Genomic DNA, 24,179 nt, shown 5'->3' with positions numbered 1-24,179 from the left:
GAACCGGAAACTGTCTCAATTGTATGACAAAGATTCAATCTTTTGAAAACTTTTACTGATATGATTAAGAAAGATAAGCTTCATATTGAAATAAACCGTCTTTCTTAAACGTTGTAGATCCAACAGATGAAGCGTATAAGCCGACCATTGAACAGAGTACATTGGAATTAGAATATTACCATCAGGTTAAACAAATGGTCATATATAACATGACTATTGATTCAGCAATGAGTCCAAACAACGTGGAGACGTTTTGGACGAATCGCAGGGATGCCAACAGAATACACTTCACTTTTCAGTCCATATTTAGTTCTGATACGCTGTTTCTGCCGGACAAACCGAGTTACATTGATCAGTATGATCTAGGAATTTCGGAGGCGGATATAAAAGCTCGTCTTACAAATCTTGTAGGTGCAGGTAAGCTGTGTAATTTCGTCTATGGAAAACCTTTAGTTATATGAAAATATATTGACTTATTTCAATTGAAGTGTGAATTTATAGCAGTATTTCTGGTACACAAATCTCTGCTTTGCTATGTACACGTGTTTAAAAAGAAAATTCGGTTCAGAAGTATAAATTCTACTGCAAGTTATTTTCACCGCACGGGTACAGATTATGTTTAGTAGTTAGCTCACCCGCCCGAAGACGTCTATCACTCGGCAATGTCGTTCGTGAACACTCAGCTGAACAGAATGTCATTATATCTACATCTACAGTTTAGTATGAATATGTTCAATGGGTGGCTGCAACGAAATCTTATTTCTTTTTTTACATGTAAGTAATCTAACCCCACATATCTCCATGAACAGTAGTGACTTCAGGACTCACCTTTTCAACGGATTTGAAATAAATATATGAAATAAAGCCTCTAAAAATGTAACGAGTTCGACCATTCTTGATACTCTGTTGCAGATACTCTCAAAGGATGGTTGCCATGTAACATAAAGCAAAACTATAGATATGTGATAACGCGAGAACTGTCTAGAACTACTGAGAAGTATACATGTTTAAACGGATATCTGTTTTTATTGTAGAGAAATACCAAAAAACTTTACCCTGTCCTGGAGTTGGCAACGACTACCCTATACACGACAGACTCTACCGATGCAATGCCAACATTAATGATTTCAACATTCGATTCGACTCCGGAGATACGTATGTGTAGAATTATGTACTAAGTGATCTGGTATAGACAAAACTCTCGTTTAGGGTGTGAACATGTACATGTACTAAGACTTAATTTGATGTACACAGTTGTCGTCCCTGCTTCATTGTACATTTGTTTATATACATGTATACATTCCACTTTGTTAGGAAAATAATAATCATATCATTTCATACTCATAATTTAGACTGTAATTATTTGCTTGATTTTATTACATTGTATAAGTATACCTTAATATCGTTGGGGTTTCATTGATGTTCTCAATTTACCATTCCTGTATATAAATAATGTAAGTATAGCGATGGTTTCTCTGACGGGGAAGATGGCTCATTGAAAATGTCTTATTACTTTACTTTATTAACATTTGACAAGGATTCTGTATATAGAAATGCATTGGACGATCTGTATAAACGACCGGGGTTGGATGCTCTGGTTATAGACTTCTAAAACGCATTGTACATGTTCTAGGATAGAAAAAAGATTCCATGTAAAAGTTACCTGATAATCAATTTTGAAGAATCTTTGAGTAAGCTCTCTTCTCTATGGATTTCAGATACAATGTTGTATTCAGAGCAAAAAATGGTGGGTTCCGAATTCTCAGCCCTGGCGGATCCAAACAGTACTATGAAGGTCGGGTAAACACAAAGGAAGTTAATATAAAATTTGACACAGAGACACCTGTACATTGTTCTGAGTCTGGGAATTGTCCTAGTTCTGATGCCAAGATGTTGCATATAGCCAAAGATGTGACAAAGGTATTAGTGAGCTTTTTTCTAGAAGAATGAAAACGGAAATTCAATGATGAAATCTATTAACAATAATCATTTTCATTCATATGCCGATTGACACCACATTTTCCTCCACATCAGCTTCATACTAAGATACTTTATTGAAAATTGATATCAAAGGCAAACTATATCTATGTAGCAATATTCCATTATCACCTGTATTTGGTGTTTACACCTCTTAACTGATTCGATACGCTAGAGCTTGTTCTGCGTATGATCAATATTTGAATTGAGGCAGGCTACTGACAAACAAGCTAACCGTGTAGGGGTTTCAGCAGTCTTGTTTAAAGTCAACATTTTGCAAATTCTATGGTTGGCATAACGATGTAGTTTGCCAATACAACCTATCATTGGGTCAAATGCTGTCTGATGGGTTTCATGCCAATTGTTAGGCAGTTCTTGGTACACTGAATTTTACTATGGATTATTCCATTTACCTGATCAAGACATAGGGCTCACAGCCGGTGTGACCGGTCGACAGGGGATGATTACTCCTCCTAGGCACCTAACGCCACCTCTTATATGTCCAGGGGGTGCGTGTTTGTCCAACTCTTTATTTTGTATTCTCTATAAGAGTTATGATATTGATCACTGTTCGTTATCTTCAACTTTCATCTGGCTGTGCTTGAAACTCCCATATATATTATATATTGGTTTTTATATACCATTTGCTGCATTTACTTTTTACCTTATGTTATAACACAAATCTCAAACTTCTATTCCCCAATTTCAAATATTGACCATTGTCTTATATTAGCTGCTGAGATGGACCTTCCGTGGAGAGATATTGGGTTATACGTACTACAGTGTATCTACCCCCTCCCTCCATAAAAGAGCTCATGTCAACAGCTAGTCTTAAATCTGCGCTTCAAAACTCTAACATATAGTCTCACGGATAATTATCAAACGTAAAGTAATGAGAAAATAAAGTAATATATTATGGTATCAGCACCTACCATGACCCGGGACCTCCGTTATAAGGTCCTATTTGAAAGCCTCGTGACTTCTATTGCCGGGCGGTTGGCGAGGGAACGTTTACTAACGACGTTAAACGTCTTAGGTTTAATGTGGCGTCGGGAGTCACTATGTTATGTTAAACACCTTAGGTTTAATGCGGCGATAAGATCCAGAAGAAACAGCTATCACTATACCTATGGGAAACGTCTTAGGTTTAATCCGTACCGGGGTCGAACACGGACCCTCCGACTGAGAAGTAAAAGAAAACATCCAATCATTAGGCTTACAATATCAAGAATAATACTCAACAGTTGATCTGAAATCAAGTTTAGTATATTTGAGAGATATGATATTGACAAGCGGACGTTCGTCATGCTCATGCTCCTTGGTACACTGGACTGTCATTATCATAGAAACATTTGCATCCAGTACTTTTAATTCTAAATTTGATATGGAAATAAACTGGTAACCAATTTAAAATGTCTAAGTTACTGTCGAACTGTCAGTCAATTTTCACTGTGACAAGACCTTTCTTTTGGTACCACAATTTTTGATCCCTTGACCTAAGAGTTTGACATACGTTGGCAAAACTCGTGACTTTTGAATGCTTTGTGATTGGGCTTTCATATTTCACATTTTTAATCCTTGCGACAAGACCTTTCTTTGGGTATCAGAATTATTTTGCTGCCATACATCAGTGTTTCACAAATGCATTGTATTTAGCATTTGTCATCCGTTACCGTTTGGTAATCCATATCACACACATTTGCAATATTGAATCCTGATAACAAATTTACTAAAGACTGAGCCATCAGTTTAAAGTATTGACCGCTTTATTCAATATGGAATGTAATTAACATTTTACATTTTTCACTTACAAATTTCTAAAAATTTCATTGTTCATCCAAGTACCACTAACTATGAATTCGACCAATGAAATTTGAGAAAGATGAGATCTGGACAACATGGTTGTTCAAAATTGTCTATAGTTAAGTATGTGTAGAAAAAAAACTGATGATCCATTTTGATGATGAGTTTTCTGTGAAACTGGCATATTGAGTAAATTGTATTCAAATTCCCGAATTTCAACCAATTTACAATCAGTTATATTAAACACACATAGTTTGAGTTTGATAACAACGAAGCTAAATATTACGTCACAATCCACGGCTTCGAGTTAATGAGTAGGCGGATCAAAGTCTAAAGTTGTGTTCCAAGATACATTATGTTTTGACGGCTGTTCATACACGTCCGGATAACTTTGGAATTTCCTGATTCTACGTGTCTGTTATGGATATATCTATACATAAATGTATACAATGGCTGCGCTTCCACCACCGTAAACATATTTGTCCCTAACATATATTGTTTGTAGTACGATACATTTTGCCGTACCGTGTATGTTTCGAGGTTGCAACGTAATGCCAATTGAAAATATATTTTTAAAGATAAAAACCTGGTGCAAACTTGATAACGTTTATATAAGTTATGTAATCTGTACATAAAGACAGATCAAACCTCCTTGATGTGCTTATAGTAATGATTCATTCTTTTTTCTTAGACGGATATTCAGCTCAGCTGGAAGGGATGGCGGGATGAACTCTCTAAAGTTGCACGATACGCCCTAGAGGTTTTCAAGTTGGAACCAGACGGGTTAGGGAACCTCAAAGAGCCGTACACTGACTTAGTTCCAAATCCTGTCCCCCTCAGTATAACAGAATTTAATGAAACAACAGAGGGCGGAGAACACACGTTTACTTTCAGACCATCACAGCCTGGTGTCTATTCCTGGATTTTGGAGGCGAATGACCGAGCGAACAACTCTGCCTATGCGCGGCGGTTCGTTATTTATGACCCAATCTCCATCGTGACGTCAGATCCTACTCATTTAATGCACGCTACGTCTGGCAACCCAGAGGTATACTACGAGTGGCAAATTCAAAAACCCCAAACCGTCACTGTCACCTGGAAAAACTACTTTGCCAATGTTCAACATGAAAACGGGAAATATTTAAATCGTATTAAACTTTTCCCACCTTCTCTGAGCGATGGAGGTGATCGTGATGGCTACAAGAGAATACTCGATTCACGTGATGACACTGAAGGGACGAGAACCAGAGACGCCATACCGAATGAACGGGGAATTATAAAATATGACTTCGCTCACTTATTCGGCAAGGAACAACATAATGCTCTCTCATACCAAAATAAAAGTCTTGATGAAACGTCTATCAGTATATCTTTAGACCAACAACTATCCGATGGACAGTCCCTGACTGTTTGGGTGAAAGCATATGATATACTTGAAAACACTAAAGTGGAACGAATGGTCCTACATTACGACTCTTCCCCTCCGTCCGCAAGCAGTCCTACGTTGCAGAAAAATGTGGGTGTGGATAAAATGGATTTTTCCAGCAGGTGCGAGCCCAATGTTTAGATTACAGGGATAACTTGATTAAAAGCATGTTCGAAAATACGAATCATTATTTTGTTTTTGTTTTCTGAATGTAAATTTGTGTTTGATTTGCAGAATTCAGATCCTTGGTGCTACAGATCCCCATAGTGGTGTTAAGAAAATCAAATATCGATTCATTGCCCGGAGCACTGGAGAACGCATAAATAACAGAGACTACGAATATAAAAATCCTCAACGAGTAAGTATTCACTGTGAAATAGTATTATTAAATTTTGTTCTCTTTTTTTTCCCTTTACTTTTTCTTGTTTTAGCTTTTTTAATTCCATGTATTTCTGACATTATTTAAAATACGAAAGTTAAAAAATAAATAAAAATCGAAGGAAAATTGATTTACAAACTAACACACGCAGGTTTGAGAGAAATTCGGGACTCATTTTTACAGCTATTTATTTGATGATAATCTTTGGCTGTTGGTTTTTCCAGGATACAAACTATTGTAACATTAATCCATGTGATGACAATCTTCCCAATGGAGACTCGCTCGGTAGAACCATAACATTTGACATTAACAATTGTCATGCAATGAATGTCAGTGATGTTTCAACAGAAAGAGTAGATATAAGAATGGATATATACAATTCTGCAGGTCTATCTATAAGTAGAAGCGTTCAGGTAATACATGTTCATAGTCGAATGTCAGATTTTTATCCTTGGTGTATATTTGTGTCCTTTCCTCAACGTATATCATAAATCTGAAATGAAAAAATCGCACCATTTTTCAATAGCAATAATTTGAAATGAATTTCAGATTACGGATCTTACTGACCTTCGAGGGGTCCACTCTTGTAAGTAAACACAAGTAATATCGTTGTTCCTACTATATTAAGCATTCCACATCATATTATATTCATTATACATACATGACATATTGTATTCATTGTAAATACAGTTGACATTTTATCGTTTCTTACAGATTTCGGACCTATGAATGTAACACTCGCAGACGTGATATCCCTGTCAAGTGTGAAGATAATGTGGGTACAAGCCTCAAGTTGCTACAACGTTCAGGGTATCAACTTTACCTACTCGAAAGGTACATATACACAGGTGAAATTCAGTATCTTACACATCGATATTCGTTGGAAATCCGAAGTATATTTCTTTATGTCTTCTTACCTCAATATCTCGAACTCTTGGATATCTCGAATTTTGTCTCAGCCCCATGAGTTCGAGATAACGAGATTTGACTATAAAATAGGTGTAGTTTCAATTGGAAAGGAGACTCGTTTTAGCAACATTTTTGTCAATCTCTATCATATAAAAGTATAATCCAACTTTTCCAGCAGGTGGTAAAGATGAAAAGGCATTCTGGGTTCATAAAAATAGTCATTGGTTCACAATGGCTCGGTTGGAAGCAGGAGTTGAGTATGTTGTCAGGTTATATACCCTGTACGGTGATAATGAGAGGAATCCCGTCCGTAGTGAAGCTTCTATCTTTAAATTCACAAGTAAGTCGGGGTACTTTTGAAATTTGCCTTCCATACAGAAATCTTAACATTGTCCTCGTAGCTGATATTTTAAGATTTCTGTATGGAAGACAAATTTCTCGTACGCTTTATGAATAATAAACTGGATGATTTAACTTTTATCAATGTGCAGAAAAATTATACTTGTAACTTGGAATTTAACTTTTTGAAACAAACTTTAGGATGATACGCATCTATTGTAAAAATTCGATGTCATTTTGTGTGCTGTAGAACTTTTGTGTTAGTTTGTTAGTAGAAATGTCAGAAATGTTCAGGAGTTGTGCAGCTGGATGTCTTTAGTAATACGTCACTAAACACAGAGGGCTTCGATCGCCTCCTATAGCTACAGTGTTTACCACTTGTTCCTTTGTTTGATGAGTCATAAATGTTGTTTGCCTTGATTTTTAGTACCTGAAAATGCCGCTGCAGCTGTCATCGGAGGAACTGTTGGAATGACCCTCTGGTTCTTTCTTTGTCTATATTCGATCGTCTTGCCAATCTAATGGTTTGTAATATGGTGCTTTTATTATGTTTTTAGTCTTTGTGATTCTTGATTGATTAACTGTAGGATTTTGGTATCAGGTGGTGTCGAAATGATCACAGTTATCAAATGTGTGTGTTAGGATTAGAAGGTTTTTAACTTATTGATAACTTCCCATCGTATTCTTTCCAAATTTCGTTTAAAGCGTTTCTGGGATAAGGGTGACATAAATTTTAATTTCAGGACTCCTGCACCCACCCACCCCCGAGCCCATAGAGCAGGACAAAAACTGTCAAACATTGAATGATATTCAAAACTCTTCTCCACAATGATCTCAGGGGTAGAGGGATTGGTTCCAGGGTGGGGCCGAAATTGCTGTAGTGATTATTTCCTATCATTTGAAACACTTCTTTAAATTTGCTTTTACAGTATAAAACTAAAGCATATTTAGGAAAAGCAGGAAACATTTGCCAAAATTGTGATTTTCAAAACTCAAGGGTTTTACTGTAGGACCGATTCCAAATAGTTATATCGTATTAGTATTATGAAAACTCGTTTATCTGACAGTAAAGGCGAAGATAACGAACTGTGATCAATCTCATAACTCTTATAAGCAATACAAAACAGAGAGTTAGGCAAACACGGACCCCTGGATATACCAGAGGTAGGATCAGGTGCCTAGGAGGAGTAAGCATCCCCTCTTATCTTATAATGTTGCTGAACAATAAAGTTCAGCTTAGATGCGCAGAACAGGATTTTTTTTATATTGCATACCTCTCGGACCTAGTGATACCTATACTCATGTGACCTACAAAGCCTGTGGGCCTCTTCTTTATTCATGAATAAAAGCATGAATATAAGTCTGAGATTATGTATGGACAATAATTTATGTCAGCTTATGGATTCATACTTATGAGACTTCCATTATGTTTAGTGTAAATATTGTATTTTATTATCAACTATTTCATTGTAACACATTTTGTAATGAAATATTGAGAATGTTTGTAAATTAAATTGTATTGAAATTTTTCATTCAATAAACAGTCCTAATAGATATACATCAAAAGAACTATTATGGGAATAATTTAAAAGATAACTTAATACCTTTATCTTCGTGGACAGGATCTCTGCTATGAGTTTAAATATTCAGTGACGAAGCATTTAAGTATTCACCAGCATCAATCACTGAGTACACAGCAGCAAATAATTCCCAGAAATGTCGTATGCATGGCTGATGTTTGTGGATATATCTAGGGGTGCGGATTCAAAGTATCCATCATGGTCCAAAGTTAGGAAGGACCTCTCAAAGTATTGGAAACATTTTATAATATTGATTGAAAAAATATTTATACTTCAAGAACAAGAGAAATACACTTTTTAGATATTTTATGCCAGAATGGTAAAGCGAAATGAAATTGTGATCTACATATGTACATATATATTGCTCTTGTAATGTTTACACACTTATAGTTCAATTCATTCCACTGAAAGGTACATTTTAATTATTTACTATTGTAACAAGAACACTCAAAAGATTAAAAGAAGAATTTAATCGATGTATACATAAACAAAATCTCCAAAGGAACCAATTCTTTCACTTCCCAATCATGACAATGTGTAATAATCGTTTTTCAATATTAAAAAAAATGTAAGTGAAAAAAATTTCTTTCATTTTGAAAACAAAATTTATTTTTGATTAATAATTATTATATAATACTTAAAGAGTTCTAGTGGGCAAGAATAACCTTTCTCATTTTATAATTATTCAAATATCTTTAAACTGAATGAAATGTCAACCTCTAAACAATATACATGTATATTATTGCTGCCTATATCAAGATGCAAAAAGTGTTCTGGTATTCTAGTGATGCGGGAGTCATATTACCCCCACCACCACCAATATTTTTATCTCCCCAAACATTTTCAGTGAAAGCATATAGTCGCTGGCGTGTCTGTCTGTCCATCCAAGCTCATATATCTTAAATTTGTCATCAGAAATTGAAATAATTGATCACAAATGTTCCTTGAAACAAGATCTTGTGGAAAAATATTTCTCAATGTCATTTTGGAAAGGTCAAGGTCACTCAGAGCATATACCTTATTTTAAAAAACTTCATTTTAACAGTATTTCAATAGGTATTGATCATGTGCAAATCTTTCGTAATTTGAAGTAGTTCATTGGTTAAATGCAGTTCGGGGAGCGTCTATCAGTTTCACTGATATTTTTGTTTAATTGTTCAAATGTCGTTTTAATGAATGAGATTCTTACCCCAAAACAAAAAAATGTTTTTAATGCACATATGAAGATGTATTCATTATTCTGTCCAGCAAGTACCCTTGGAGTCATATCACCCTCTACATATTTCATAATACCCAACCTCCATTTTATGATTGTTCAAATATCTGTCAAACAGTTCACATTTCCGCCCCTATATCATATATATTCTTTCTGCACATGTTAGGATGCGTTGAATATTCTGTTGGGCAAGTGCCTTGGGGTCATTTCTACTCCCTCATTTTATGATTTCTCAAATATCTTTAAAACAGGTCCCGTGGGGATCCGGTTTAGAATAGGTCCTCAGTACACCCTTGCTTGTCGTAGAAGGCGACTAAATGGGACGGTCCTTCGGATGAGACCACAAAAACCGAGGTCCCGTGTCACAGCAGGTGTGGCACGATAAAGATCCCTCCCTGCTCAAAGGCCATAAGCGCCTAAATTTTGCAGCCCTTCACCGGCAGTGGTGACGTCTCCATATGAGTGAAATATTATCTAGAGGGACGTTAAACAACATTCAATTAATCGATCTTTAAAACAGTTGAGATCCCCACCTATACATCTTATACATTTCTGTCTATTACTCATGCTGCACGTGTTAAGAGGCATTGAGTACCGGTATTTTGTTGGACAAGCGCTCTCATTTTATGAACGCTCAGATATCTTTAAAACAATATATATACTCTTAATGCACCTATCGAGATGCATTGATTATTCTGTTTGAGTGTTTGTCAACTGCCCCATGGTCACCCCCCCCCCCCCCCACACACACACACATGATTGCTCAAATATCTTTGTAACAGATGGGATCCTCACCCTACACCATATATATTCTTACTGTATATGTCAAGATTAATATTCTGTTGAGCAAATGCCCTTGGCTCATCCCAAACCCTATTTCATTATTGTTGAAAAGTGTATAAAACAACTGAGGTCCTGATCCCTAAACCATATATATTTCTGCCGCACATACCAATTAAGATGCATTGAGTATTTTGATGTGCAATTCGTACGGGGTCAATCCCAACCCTAATCATTTTTATTGTTCAAATTTGGTTGGGATTCAAATCTTTAAAGCAAATGTTGCATATGACATACATGTATTATCCCTAAGTGTCAATACGGAAATATATGGGATCATTGAAAATAACATTGGGCTCGACTTCCGCCTCGCCCAATATGATTTCATTCAAGAACACCTCTACATAACTACTAATGCACTAAACACCAGGGTCTCGTTTCATAAAAAGGTGTAAATTTAGGGCGTAACTTAGGCCGAGTAACTAATTTACGCCAAACTTTAGGCCGGCCTAAATCGCACTTCACAAAGGAGCGTAATACTGGGTGTAAACTACCTGCCTTAGACCAGACTTTGAGCATGCGCAATTGCTATCTGTTTTTAGTTCCGATACTATTCTAAAAGACTGAGGTGGATCAAAATGGTTTTAGAAGCCCTAAAGGAATTATAAACGAATTTTGCTGAGAATTTAACAAAATATACTTACAAATGTAATATAATTGATAAATAAGCCAATAGTTTATGATTGTTTAAAACAAATACATATTATTTGAGACATGTTATGTGCGTAACATCAAAGGAACCGTTAATTTTGTCTGTAATAATGATATTAGAAGTACATGCTATACTACCCTCCATTCAATTAAAAAAACTGAATTTTAATAGAGGTGGTACATGTATAGTATAAACCCCTAATATTATTATAACGGACATTACCGGCTCCTGTGGTAACATACATGTATAAATTGACAATAAAGAAAACTTTTTCTGAAACAGAAATTTAAATTCCATTTTTTTTTTTAATTACATCAGTAAATGGCCATCCACCGTAAAGATGAGTTAAGGAAATTATTGAATTGTGTCGTTTATTCCTCTGAATGATACTGCACATTTCAATAAACTATAATACATGTATGTAGACTCAGTCCCAATGAGTTTCTATTGAGATTTGAATTTATTAAGCTGTAGTTGTTATATAAAATGAGTTTTTAGAGCATGGATAAATGGAATATCAAGCTATAATTGTATATACTACTTGGAAAAAAGCCATATATTTACACCACTGACGTTTTCATTCTTTCTTATCAGCGTGCCAAGAACGGCTTAACAATCGGTATGAAACACGTCAGACAACATTTGACCCAATGATAGGTTGTATTGACGAATTAGATCGTTATAACGACCATAGAATTTGCGAAATGCTGTCTTCAATCGAGACTGTTGAAATCCCTGTACCATCAACTTGTTTGTCAGTAGCTAACCTCCATTTAAAAACTGACTATGCGCAGAACAAGCTCTTGTATATCGAATCAGTTGAAATATATAAACACCATAGGCAGGTGATGATGGAATATTGCTACATAAATATGGGAAGTTGACGATAGAGAAGCTGAAATAATCCCGTTTGTCATACAGCTTAGTTGTCAGTTTGCCGTTATTGTTTACTTTCAATAAAATATCTAAGTATGAAGCAGAAGTGGACGACTCTGTGGTGTCTTTTATTTCGAGCTCACAGGGATATATTAAATCGACATATGAATGAAAGTTATTATTGTTATTAGACAAAACGTCATCGATATATCGAAATGTCGAATTGAATTCCACAGCGAGAGATTTTTTCTTCTCACGTAGAAGTTTTTGATTAAATTCTGCTTCATATGAATATAGAAACAGGTCAGCTAACAAAGGAGCACAATTCGTGCCCATGGGAATTCCACCAGACTGTTGGAAGACCTGATCACCAAAGACCACGAAGATATTGTCAATGAGGAACTCTAGCATATTTTTTATTTCAACTTCAGAGTACTTGTGCGTGGAATCAGAGTGGTGTTTAACAAAGTAAGTTTTTGAATGACTGATTACTAGATATGAATATTTCCGTTTTCCATTTTTGTTGAAGAAGCAACTGTCTATGATATCAAAAAGTCTGGTCTTTAATTTATCGTGAGGAATGGTCGTGTATAGTGTTGAAAAGTCATAGGTTTTAATGCTATTGATTTGGGGAAGTTTACTAAAAGTTCTTTAGAATTTTTTAGAATCCACATATATTGACGACGTTTTGTCTATTAACAATGATAACTTTCATTCATATGTTGATTCCATGCAAGGTGAAGATAACGAACATTGATCAATCTCATAACTCCTATAAGCAATACAAAATAGATAGTTGGGCAAACACGGACCCTGGACACAACAGAGGTGGGATCAGGTGCCTAGGAGGAGTAAGCATCCCCTGTTGACCGGTCACACCCGCCGTGAGCCCTATATCTTGATATTTTATTGAAAGTAGATATTAACGGCAGACTGACAAATCAACTGTATGACAAACGGGAGGATTCAGCTTCTCCATCGTCAACTTCCCATATGCATGTAGCAATATTCCATTACCACCTGCATATGATGTTTATATCTCTCAGCTGATTCGATATGCAAGAGCTTGTTCTGCGTATGGTCAGTTTTTAAATCAAGGCAAGCTACTGACAAACAAGTTCATAGTACAGGGGTTTCAACAGTTTCGATTGAAGTCAGCATTTCTGAAATTTTATGGTCGTTATAACGATCTAGTTCGTCAATACAACCTATCCTTAGGTCAAATGCTGTCTGACGTGTTTCATACCGATTGTTAAGCCGTTCTTGGCACACTGATTTTGATTACCGATAACTCCATTTACCTGATCAGGATATAGTGCTCACGGTGGGTGTGACCGGTCGACAGGGCATGCTTACTCTTCCTAAGCACTTGATCCCACCTCTGGTGTGTCCAGGGGTCCGTGTTTGCCCAACTATATATTTTGTATTGCTTATATTAGATTGATGAATGTTCGTTATCGTTACCTTTCATGCTGTAGAGGGCATTTTTCGCAACTTTTTTCGTTTGGGTCAAGGGTAATATGATCTGAAGTAAATCGATGATGCTATAACTAATGTGATGATGATGATGATGATGATGTAGAACATGAATAAACATGAGTGTTAACCGCGTCACCTCCCCTACATACATATGTATAACGTTTTGTTATTACTACAGTATATCAGGGGTGACAGGAAAACAGACGATTGTAACCGTTAGGTCAGCATTAACAGTCGCAAATAACAAACGAGATGATTGTTATTCCCATTCTTCGCAGTTCTCTTGGTGTTTACATTCTATCTTTCTCTGTTATATGAAATATGACATGAAATTTTTTCGCTTATTTTTAGTCTTTATATTATGACATCACAGTTCAAAAGCTTTCCATTTCATTAATGCTCGTTTAACTGTTTCAGACACCCGTGCCAATCAATTTGAACATTATAAAACATGCATTAGAATACCGTAATACATTTGCATGTATAGAAAAAAATGCATTGCGATGTTACGTTCTTTAACCCTGACTTCATCTGTAGGATATAAGAATTTTTTTACCCAGCTTATCAACCAATCGGAACTTATCTTACAAGCTACATGGGAACTAAAGATATGTAGACCGAACAGACGCAACTTTGCAGAAAGCGGACTCAGAGGTAAAGTTGAAGATAATGAACAGTGATTAATCTCATAACTCCATTAAGTAATACAAAATAGAGAGTAGACAACTGGACATACTAGAGGTGGGGCCAAGGGCCTCGGAGGACATTGTGTATGTTTAAAAGTAAATGATAGAGTATCCATTTCTCTTTTCTATCAAGTTTATGACAAAATGCAAATTCAGAACTGTTATCAAAATACTATTAATACACTTTGTTTTTATGAGTAGATTCATATCTTATGTAAATGCCAAAATTCACACGCTTGACGTTTTACTTTTGGTTTGGCATGCAGAGCGTTGTGATTCATTTTCATGACCAATATAATTTTAAAATCTAATACGGATCAAGGAAGCAATAAGAAAGTAATGTTTAGCAACATTTCTCAACGACTTGTTTTATCACGGAAAAGTGAAAATAACGAACAGTGAGCAATTTCATCATTCCTCTAAAGAATACAAATTTAAGAGTAGGGTAATCATGGACCCCTCTGAAATATCAGAGCTGGGACTAGGTCCCTCGAAGGATCCCCTGTTGGCCGATGACACCTGTCATAAGTCCTATATTTGGATCAGGTAAACGGAGTAATCGGTAGAGAATATTAATATGCAAGGAACGGCCTAACAATTGGTATGAAACACGTCAGACAACATTCGACCTAATAACATGTTGTATTTGGAAAATAGATTGTTATAGTGACTATATTATTTGTGTAATCCTGACTTTAAACGACGCTGTTGAAACCCCTGTAACATTTATTTGTCGGTAACCTGCATTGATTTCAAAACTGATCATACGTAGAACAAGCTCTTGTGTATCAAATCAGTCGAGACATTAACATCATATATCGGTGATAATGGAATATTTGTTTTATAAGAAATATTAGAAATTGACGAGGAAGAACCTGGAGTCACCCCGTTTCGCATAAAGTTGAGTTGTTAGTTTATCGTTAGCAACGATAGTTCATAAAATATCCAAGCATTAAGCAGATGTAGAAGACTGTCGTGTTTATTACTTCGAGTTCACTGGGATATATCGAATTGACATATGAATGAAAATGAGTAGTGTTAATAGCTAAAACGTTGTCGATATATCTTAATGTTGAGATATATAAAAATATAGCACACACTTATACAAACTAATAAACTAAATAAACAATCAAACCATGTCGAAATTTTAGAATTTATTTTCACAACAACGGTTTCAGATGATATATAGATATCTACAACAAAGGTATGATTAATAAAGACATCCAAATGTTCAAGACCAATATGTTAATAGACAATATACTGACTCTGTTATGTAAATATCTGATATTAAAATCCGTTTTTGTGTGTGCGTGTAATTGTGAGTGCGTGTGTGGGTGCGTGCACACATGCGTGCGTGTGTGTGTGGACAGTGAAAATGACCATATAAAGCACCAACGACACAAACAATATTGACTTAAAATGTTCGGTACAACCAGTCCCTTCCTAAACACCCCCGAGGAATGAATGATTACATAAATAAATGTTACGATGAACAAAGAAAAATTACAACTAGCACCATACCTACAATATCAAAGAAAACAAAATAACTACGAAACACTGTATTTGTTTTTAGTTTTCATTAATTGAGCGTGTACAAAGCTCATCTCGCTGTAAAATGTGACATTACACCCTTCGTTCCAAATATATTCCTACGACGGTAGTTTCTTCAATTATATCTTTTGTACGATAATTTATCATTACGGTTATTAATTCAAATTCTTATATTTCTTTTAATTTCAATCAATTCCACTCTAATTTTGGCCAATCGTTTATCACTTAGTTAAACATCTTTCGGTTTACACATCCGGGGTCTCGTATTCTCATTTCAAAGCCTTTCAAATACTCTATCTCCGAAGGAAGATTTATCAACTAAAGCCAAAACTGATATTAAGACATAAAAAAATACAGGTTAGTAGGGATATGAAAAAGCTGACAGTACACAGCTGTGGATGAATAGATAGAGAAATGGGGTGCCTCCGTGGACGAGTGGTTGGATCATTGCGCTCAAATTCACAGGGCCTCTCACCTCTGGTCGGCGCGGGTTAGAATCTCGCTCGTGTCGGTTAATGAGAAAGTTTCCCAGTTTACTTTCAAAAGGTCGGTGGTCTCTCCCAGGTACATTTTATCAGATAATTGAAAAATTGTTGAGTGTGGCGGAAAACATCGATCAATGAATCAATCGACAGATCAATGTAAAAAAAAAACCATGACAAACAGTTTCATTAAATCCTATAGATATTATAAAGAATACAAAAGAGAAGGCCAAAATGAACCCCTGGACACACATCAGAGGTGGAATCAGTTCCTCGTAATTGGGAGTACATTCAAAAGTAAAAACAGGAGAAACGTGGGAAAGTTGTTAAATTGATTTTCGAAAGCGTTCCCTTCGAAATTCAAGACGTCATTGGAACATCTAGAAACGAAACGCATTGGGTTTTCTTGAAGTCACGGTAATATTCACGTTTGGTCTTATTGCAGTAGCAAACCATCATCAGGAATGTGTACCTGCATTCCAGGAATCTCCACACGAAAAGGAAAGGATTGACGAAGGAATTCAGAAGAACGAGGACACCAAATCTGCTTTGAAGCATTAGAATGGTCTTCTTCATTGCAGAGTTCTTGTCGAATATATCAATCATGTTCATGACGATCATTGGCGTATACAGAACCATAAAGGTTCCTGTGATGGCAGACAGATTTATGAGAATTTTGGCCTGGTTCTTGAAATGTCTTTGTCTGTTCAGAGAGTCTGCAGTGTGTACAGAGTTGGATAGCTTGTACATCTTCATGAACATCAAGATGTAGAGGACAATGTTTAGTATCATAGATATGCAGAATAGATAAGTTAAAATAGTCAATCCCGTCTTGCCTACCATGATGTACGAGGCACATACTTCTAGATCTTGGATGTCGTAGATACGGAACCCATCGTGAAAATTCACCACAGTCAACAGACAGCCGCAGACCCAGAGGGATGCAATGATGAATTGGCACGTTTTCTTCTCTAGGAAATTGTGGTATTTGAAGGGAAAAAACAAGGCGCAGAACCGGTCGAATAGCATTCCGGTAATATTCAGGAACGAAACCACAACTCCGAGACAGTAGAGATACATCAATGGTCGACACAAACTTTCTGGTAATATAGGAGAAAGGCAGGAATCTCCCAGGACCGCAACACCCGTCAATAGGTCGGTCACAGCCAAATTCATCGACAGCATTTTGATCTGCAAACTCATTTTCTTGGTCTGAGCTAAAATGAATAACGCTAACAAATTCATAAGCGTTATCAAAACCCCGAGGAGAAAAGGTAGTGCATCCTGCTGTAAGACAAACGTACTACCTTTTGTCTTGTTCATCTCCATGTTGGTTTGCATTATGATTTGCAGAAGCCTTGGGTAAATATATATAGAGAGGAAAATGTAGTCCTTGTCTTTGTGGGATTGGCTATTGTATATTGATTTTTCTTTCATAACCACATGTAGACAATCATATGATACTTGTATTCGTACCGGTTTTAAGGTCATCTTTCTGTTATGCATTGTCACTCTCGTGCATTGGGTAAAACTGCTAACACATCACTCTCAAAATTCAGATATCTGTGGAACTTTCTTTTTCAAGATACTAGTGTATGTATATATTTGATTGTTTTGGGGTTATTCAAAAGTTCAGTTTCGAATTCTAATGATTAAATCAATGTGGTCTGTCCGTCGGTCTCTGCCTCGCAGCCTGTTTATTTGTTACACCTAGTTTTGCAGGATATATCTAAAAGTCTTTGAGCCAAGCAATGAAATTTTATATAATGAAGTACAAATCCTTATTACTCAAAAAAGACATTTTTGATAAGGTAAAGGACAAGTTGAAAATATATATATTGTAGAAAAGTCCAAATACCTATAGTCCTAATTGGGTTTTACTAGTAAATAAAAAATGATTAATTATGTACATGTTTTTATTAACTCATTTTATATGATATTAAATTTTTCAATATTATGGGCTAAGCACTTAATGTATTTTAGGTAGCTCCCGTTTTCTCTCCTTGAAGAAAGTAAAGATACTATAGTTAAAAGTAGTTTCTTGTAATTTTCTTCTTGTTGGGAAGATCGGTCTCTTCACCATGCACGAGGAAACTTATAACAAATTCAATTCTCTTTTGACAATGGAGAAGCTGAAATCATCCCGTTTGTCATAAAATTGAGTTGTTAGTTTTGCCGTTAATATCTATTTTCAATATTAAAATATCTAAGTTGGAAGCAGAAATGGACGACTCTTATGTCTTTTATTTTGGGTTCATAAGGATAAATCTAATTGACATATGAATGAAAATGACTATTGTTGATAGGTGAAATGTGAAGATAACGAACAGTGATCAATCACATAACTCCCAATAGCAATACAAAATATAGAATTGGGCAAACACGGACTCCTTAATATACCAGAGGTGAGATCCGTTGTCTAGGAGTAGTACGCATCCCCTGTCGACCGGCCACACCCGCTGTGAGCCCTATATCTTGATCAGGTAAACGGAGTTATCCGTAGTCAAAATCAGTGTGCCAAGAACAGTTTAACAACCGGTATGAAACAAATCAGACAGCATCACGTCAGCGTCACGAAACACGTCTGACTCATAAAATGTTTCTCATACATTAACTTTGTTATATTACTGGATGCAATACATTTTTAAAATTCATTTCAACCATATTAATATTTTGTTAGACAGCAAACAAATCAACAGACTGTATAGAATATAAACTAATACAAATTGGAGACTTCTTTTCGTTTTCTTTTATTCACTGCTTGGGCAATGATCAAAAATCTCATTAGATCACCCGGATACAATGATATATAATCTTATAATGGCATGTACTACAGAGAAACTGCGCAAACAAGGGAAACAATGGATTGTTTGTCACCTTGGGGTATGGCCTACCTTAATTAGCACTAATATTAAACATTGAATGAAATAGAGGGATCCAATGTTTAGATTTTCGTGTGTATTGTTGTGGTATTCTAAAGTACTGTAGCAAGATTCTGCTTATCAAAGATGTCATCATAATTCAAAGAAATGAGTCCCCACTAAGTTAGAAAAATTTGCATTTTTAAAACATTTGCCCTAAGGCGTGTTTAATTGTTTATATATGAAAAGGTGAAGATAATGAACAGTGATCAATTTCACAACTCCTATAAAGAATATGAAATTGAGAGTGGAAAACACGGAACTCTGGATATACCAGAGGTGGGATCAGGTACCTAGGAGGAGTAAGCATCTCCTACCGATCACACCCACTAAGAGCCCATGTGAATTGATTTACGAAATAAAAATCTGTATTCGTTCTTTGAATTTTTTTCTGTCATGAAAAGGAAAGCGAAGGGAATAAAATTGATGCATCTCAATATTCCGCTTTCTGTAGGAGAGAAATTCGCATTTCAGAAGTGTCATTGGTGTAAAATAGTTGCTGTGGAAAACGAGAAAGTGTTAGATTCTAAATGTAAAAGTACCCTAGGTTTCAGGAGAGAGACCTGAAATGTGATTGTGTATTCTTATTACATGTGTAATATCATACCTACTACGTAATTAATGCAAATACATCGAAATTTGTATCTTGTATTATAATCAAAATAACAAATAGGAATAAGTCTTCCCATTTAAAGCAAGAAAAGCAAAATATATACCTTACTGTAAAATTATCCTTTCGTGTGGTAGAAGCATATTCACCTAAAGGAGGTCTGTTAAGTTGTTGTCATTCTTCTCTTACAAATTAAATGCTTTGCAACAAAATTTTAATATTCGTTCGTTTAAGTCACCATCAGTGTGTAAAGAACGGCCTCAATTGGTATGAAACATGTCATACAGCATTTTACTCAATAACAGTAATTGGTAAATTAGATCATTACAACCATAAAATTTGCGAAATGCTGACTTTTAACGAGACTGTTGAAACCCTTGTGATATGAACCTATTTGTCAGTCTCCTGCTTAGATTTCAAATTGATCATACGCAGTACACGGTCTTGCGTGTGGAATCACTTAAGAGACATAAACACCCTATGCCTGTAATAATGGAATATTGCTACATAGATATGGGAAGTTGACGATGAAGAAGCTGAAATCATCCCGTTTGTCTCTAACTTGAGTTAGTAGTTTCCCGTTAACATATATGTTCAATCAAATATCTAAACATGATGCGATGAGGAAGACTATGTGGTGTCTTTTATCGAATCGATATATGAATAATATAACCATTGTTAATACATGTATATAAAACGTCGTCGATATATCTAAATGTTGAGTTGAAGAGTACAACAAGAGAGTTTTCGAATAGATTCTAGACTATAAAAACGGGTCAGCTAATAAAGGAGCACAATTCGAGCACATGGAAATTCTAAGAAACTATTGAAAGACCTGGCCTGGGGGTTATAAAACTTTTTGAGCACATTGTCATACTCAAACTCAAACTCTGTGCTCTAAATTGTAATCATAATCAAAAGTGAAGGTTACAAAACTTTAATAAAATCATTCTCATACTCAAATGGAGTACATTCTCAAGGTTTTTCGAGTATGTTTCAAAGCTTGCTCAGAGTTGTACTCAAAACAAACATGGCTGAGTTTGAGTATGAGTATGGTAAAAGTGTTATAACCTCCAGGCCTGGTCACCAAAGACTACGAAGACATTATCAATGAAGAACTCCAGTATCTTTCTTATATCATCTTCAGAATACTTGAGCGTAGAGTTAGAGTAGTGTTTAACAAAGTAATAATCACAAGATATAGATATTCCTTATACCATTTTCATTGAAGAAACAACTGTCTGAAAGGCGTCAAAAAGTCTAGTCTTTAAATCATCGTAAGGAATGGTCGTGTAAAGTGTTCAAAAGTCATTTGTTTTCATGTTGTTAATTTGATAAGAGTTTTTGGACTTCACATTTACTCAAAGTTCTATAATTTGTTTTTAGAATTCACATTTGATTTACTTCCCCTTCTGATGTTTATCGTGGCACAATACGTTTTAAGGTTTTCTTCGCAGCTGTTAATATTTTCGTGAAGAGCAAAGATATAGAGGCTTGGTGGAACATTTACCCGATCTGGCAATGTATCTTTCTTTGTAAGGGTTTTTGTGAAGTTTAGGAATCCAGTATAGGTACAGTAACTCATAATCATTCACCCCATCGATTTGGATATTAAATCCTAAGGAGGGGGTCCATGTATGAAACAAGTGCCTGTGTATTAAATGTATTCAAAATCGAAGTATGGTTTTGAAGAATTTGTTTTTAAAGGAGAGTTGGAATATAATTAGGATCACCAAATGTGGAATTAATTCCAGGTTCGTTTAAAATAAAGTTGATATAATGAGTCTAACAAACAAAGACAATGTTGTCACAAGCTTTGTCAGCTAGAACCAAAACATATTCCTCATGTAACCTATCTAATTTATTTATCACTTCTGATTTACTTAACACAGAAGGATATATGGTATGCACTTTTGTTTTGAAGTAAGCTCCAACACACAGCTTAACAAAGTATGGAAATCCGAAAACTTAATCGAAAATATCAAGCGTAAGGTATACAATAGTAATAATCATAAATTCTCTACCTTCCTTAATTCTTGTCTAAGGAGGATCTACAAGATATACCAGTCTTGCACTTCATTGAACAATAAGGTGTTTAAAAGAACCAACCAATGAGACATCATACAAAGACGCTGGAGATACTTTGGGCATGTCAAGAGGAAAGACAAAGGTGAAATAAAACGGCTTTAACCCTTTAACTACCAGAAATTTTCGAGTTTTCCTTCAAAGCTGATACAAATATTTCAAATTGAAATTAAAGCATTTTCTAGTCACATTTTCGTAATATAACCTATACATATTCTAAAAGGAAAAATCTTCAAGATTTTAATTATGCACTAAAATGTGGTGTAACGGTTGCCATGACAACAACAAAAAACCACAAATCCCAAACATATGTTTTTTTCCCCACCATTTTCGTCACCTAAAACACACCAATTGAATGTTTATCAACCATCATTTAAATAAATTTTAGGATTAGTTGTATTCATATACATGTATAACATGCATTCATGAAATTGAGTGTCATTTATTGTAAATATAATTATACATGTACATTAACATTGAAGTCCAATATGCGCATAAGTTACAGTAGACTACCTGTAATTATTTTAAAATTTTCCTTATAACTTGATGAAGAAAAAATTGAATGAAAATTAAAACATTCTCTACGCATATTTTTAGAATATCACCCTTAAGTATTTCAAAATGAAAAAAAATAAGTTTCTAAAAATGCAGTGTACCGAATTTCTACAGTTACCATGGCGACTAAATGAGTCCATGAATCACAAAAATATGTTGGGTGGTTTTTTTCTCGGTACATTTTCGTTGTTGATTTTTCATCCATTTCTTCACATGAAAATACAAATTGACCAGTAAACTGCTACAGTAAGTTTTGAATTATGTTGTATGACCTGATGTTATGGTTGCCATGGCAACACAATCCATAAATCGATAAAATGAGTTTTTCATCCCTTTCTTCCCTTGAAATAGAATTTTTTTCAATAAACAATCACAATATTTACGTCATGTACGTAATGATATCATAAAAACTAGCAGTACAAGTTCAAATATAAGGTTCATAAAACTACAATACATACAAAACCACATGCCTATAGAAATTAAATACCTTTACTCTCCAAATTCTAATATAATATTATTCAGTAGATCATAAATGCGTCAATAGCTTGGTTCGTTTATAATACAATAAGCCAAATACATGTATATTGCATCCGCGCTAGTCACACTTATTAAGTCCGGGAGTACCATACATATGTGCATTAGGCGTGGTTTGCGACGGTGAATATATTGATAAAACAGTGTACCATTATATTTACAGCGTTTTATGATCTAAATTAATTGTTACTGAATTTTTTTATTCATATTATAAAAATAATGCACACACTGTCTCGCCTCGATCACGCATAGAGAACTACACCATCGGCACCGACGCTTTTTTCGCTGGTGTCTCACATGCAAGCCGTTTTCTCATCGGACTGAAGAAGTTTCCGATCAGACACTGGGCAACGTCTAGTGAGAAATAAATTAGAGAGTAATGCCTGTGAGGTTTTACGGTACCTGAGGTGTTCAACCATAGAATATAAAACGTGTTTCCTGCAGGCACGTAGAATAAGGGAAGGGGGTGTTGCCATCCCCCAACTTTTCTCAACCCCTTTTAATGTTAAAAGATATATTTGGTGACCCCCTCCCATATTTTATAATAGTATTGAAATATAAAAATGTAAAGTCGAAGTTATGAATTGAACTTGTGTACATGTATTGAAAGGTGCGCAACCCCCTCCCCCGATAGAAGTCGAAGTTTGGGATTATTTATGAGTCGGCGCTAATACATGTAACACCCCTGAATTTAAAATTTGTTTCGGAATTTTTTAAAGGTTGCACGTTACCCCCGCATCCCCACCCCGAGTTTGGAGAATTTAAGTGCCGATTGTCCCAAAGAAGAACTTCTTTATGTTTTTGGTTTATGTATTCATTCATCCATTTATTTATTTTTATTTGCTTGTCAAGACATTTAGACAATGGTGTAGGAATTTTTTCCGACTTCCCCTCCACCTGTTGAAAAATTATGCTACATACATGTACGTGCCTGCCATGTATAAAATACCTGCTTGTCGTAATGCAGTTATCCTGCAGGTCCTTTGTACTGAGTGTGTACTGTATACAATAGATCCCCTTTTTACAAAGTAGTTTCCATATGAGTGAAAAATTCTCGAGAGGGACATTAAACAATATTCAATCAATAGAGTACAGTTTCTTGCATGGATCATTATATGTACAATTTTGGTAGAGGACTTCCTGCTTTACATCACTATACATTTAATTTTTCTTACAAATGTGCGGTTGTACATAGAGGTTTTTTGAAAATTGGTCAATTCTTGGAAGTTTTTGCCCTGCCTCTAAGGATACAGGAGTCCTGAAATTTATAATTGATGTC

At 35.4% G+C, this 24,179-nt stretch overlaps 1 protein-coding gene across 5 annotated transcripts; it reads left to right on the top strand.

The window, feature by feature from the left end:
* The first annotated feature begins 6 nt into the window (after positions 1-6).
* Positions 7-18,926, top strand: LOC125665220 (uncharacterized). Of its 5 annotated transcripts, XR_008799375.1 has the most exons (13): positions 7-21; positions 118-417; positions 1,035-1,155; positions 1,719-1,920; positions 4,472-5,328; positions 5,441-5,564; positions 5,810-5,998; positions 6,135-6,171; positions 6,300-6,419; positions 6,670-6,834; positions 7,261-7,357; positions 14,037-14,130; positions 16,641-18,926. XR_008799375.1 is itself a non-coding variant. In XM_056152115.1 (12 exons), the coding sequence occupies exons 2-11, from the start codon at positions 195-197 to the stop codon at positions 7,353-7,355; spliced, it is 2,133 nt and encodes a 710-aa protein (XP_056008090.1). In that variant the 5' UTR covers positions 7-21; positions 118-194; the 3' UTR covers positions 7,356-7,357; positions 14,037-18,926. The 5 variants fall into 5 exon arrangements, 4 of the variants coding, with proteins under 4 accessions (XP_056008090.1, XP_056008091.1, XP_056008092.1 ...); XM_056152115.1 differs by having other exon boundaries at positions 14,037-18,926; XM_056152116.1 differs by lacking the exons at positions 14,037-14,130; positions 16,641-18,926 and adding an exon at positions 7,577-8,399.
* The last annotated feature ends 5,253 nt before the right edge of the window (positions 18,927-24,179 follow it).

The sequence above is a fragment of the Ostrea edulis genome, chromosome 10 (assembly GCF_947568905.1).
Source record: "Ostrea edulis chromosome 10, xbOstEdul1.1, whole genome shotgun sequence".
Lineage (NCBI taxonomy): Eukaryota > Metazoa > Mollusca > Bivalvia > Ostreida > Ostreidae > Ostrea > Ostrea edulis.
Note: the sequence above shows the minus strand (reverse complement) of the source record. Positions and strands in the feature narration are given on the sequence as shown.

What these genes read in the sequence shown, in the direction of transcription:
- LOC125665220 (XM_056152115.1), top strand. Translation starts at nt 195, where the DNA reads ATGGTCATATATAACATGACTATTGATTCAGCAATGAGTCCAAACAAC. An exon ending in TACAAATCTTGTAGGTGCAG is followed by an intron (nt 418 to 1,034) that starts GTAAGCTGTGTA and finishes TTTTTATTGTAG; the next exon opens with AGAAATACCAAAAAACTTTA. An exon ending in CGATTCGACTCCGGAGATAC is followed by an intron (nt 1,156 to 1,718) that starts GTATGTGTAGAA and finishes TATGGATTTCAG; the next exon opens with ATACAATGTTGTATTCAGAG.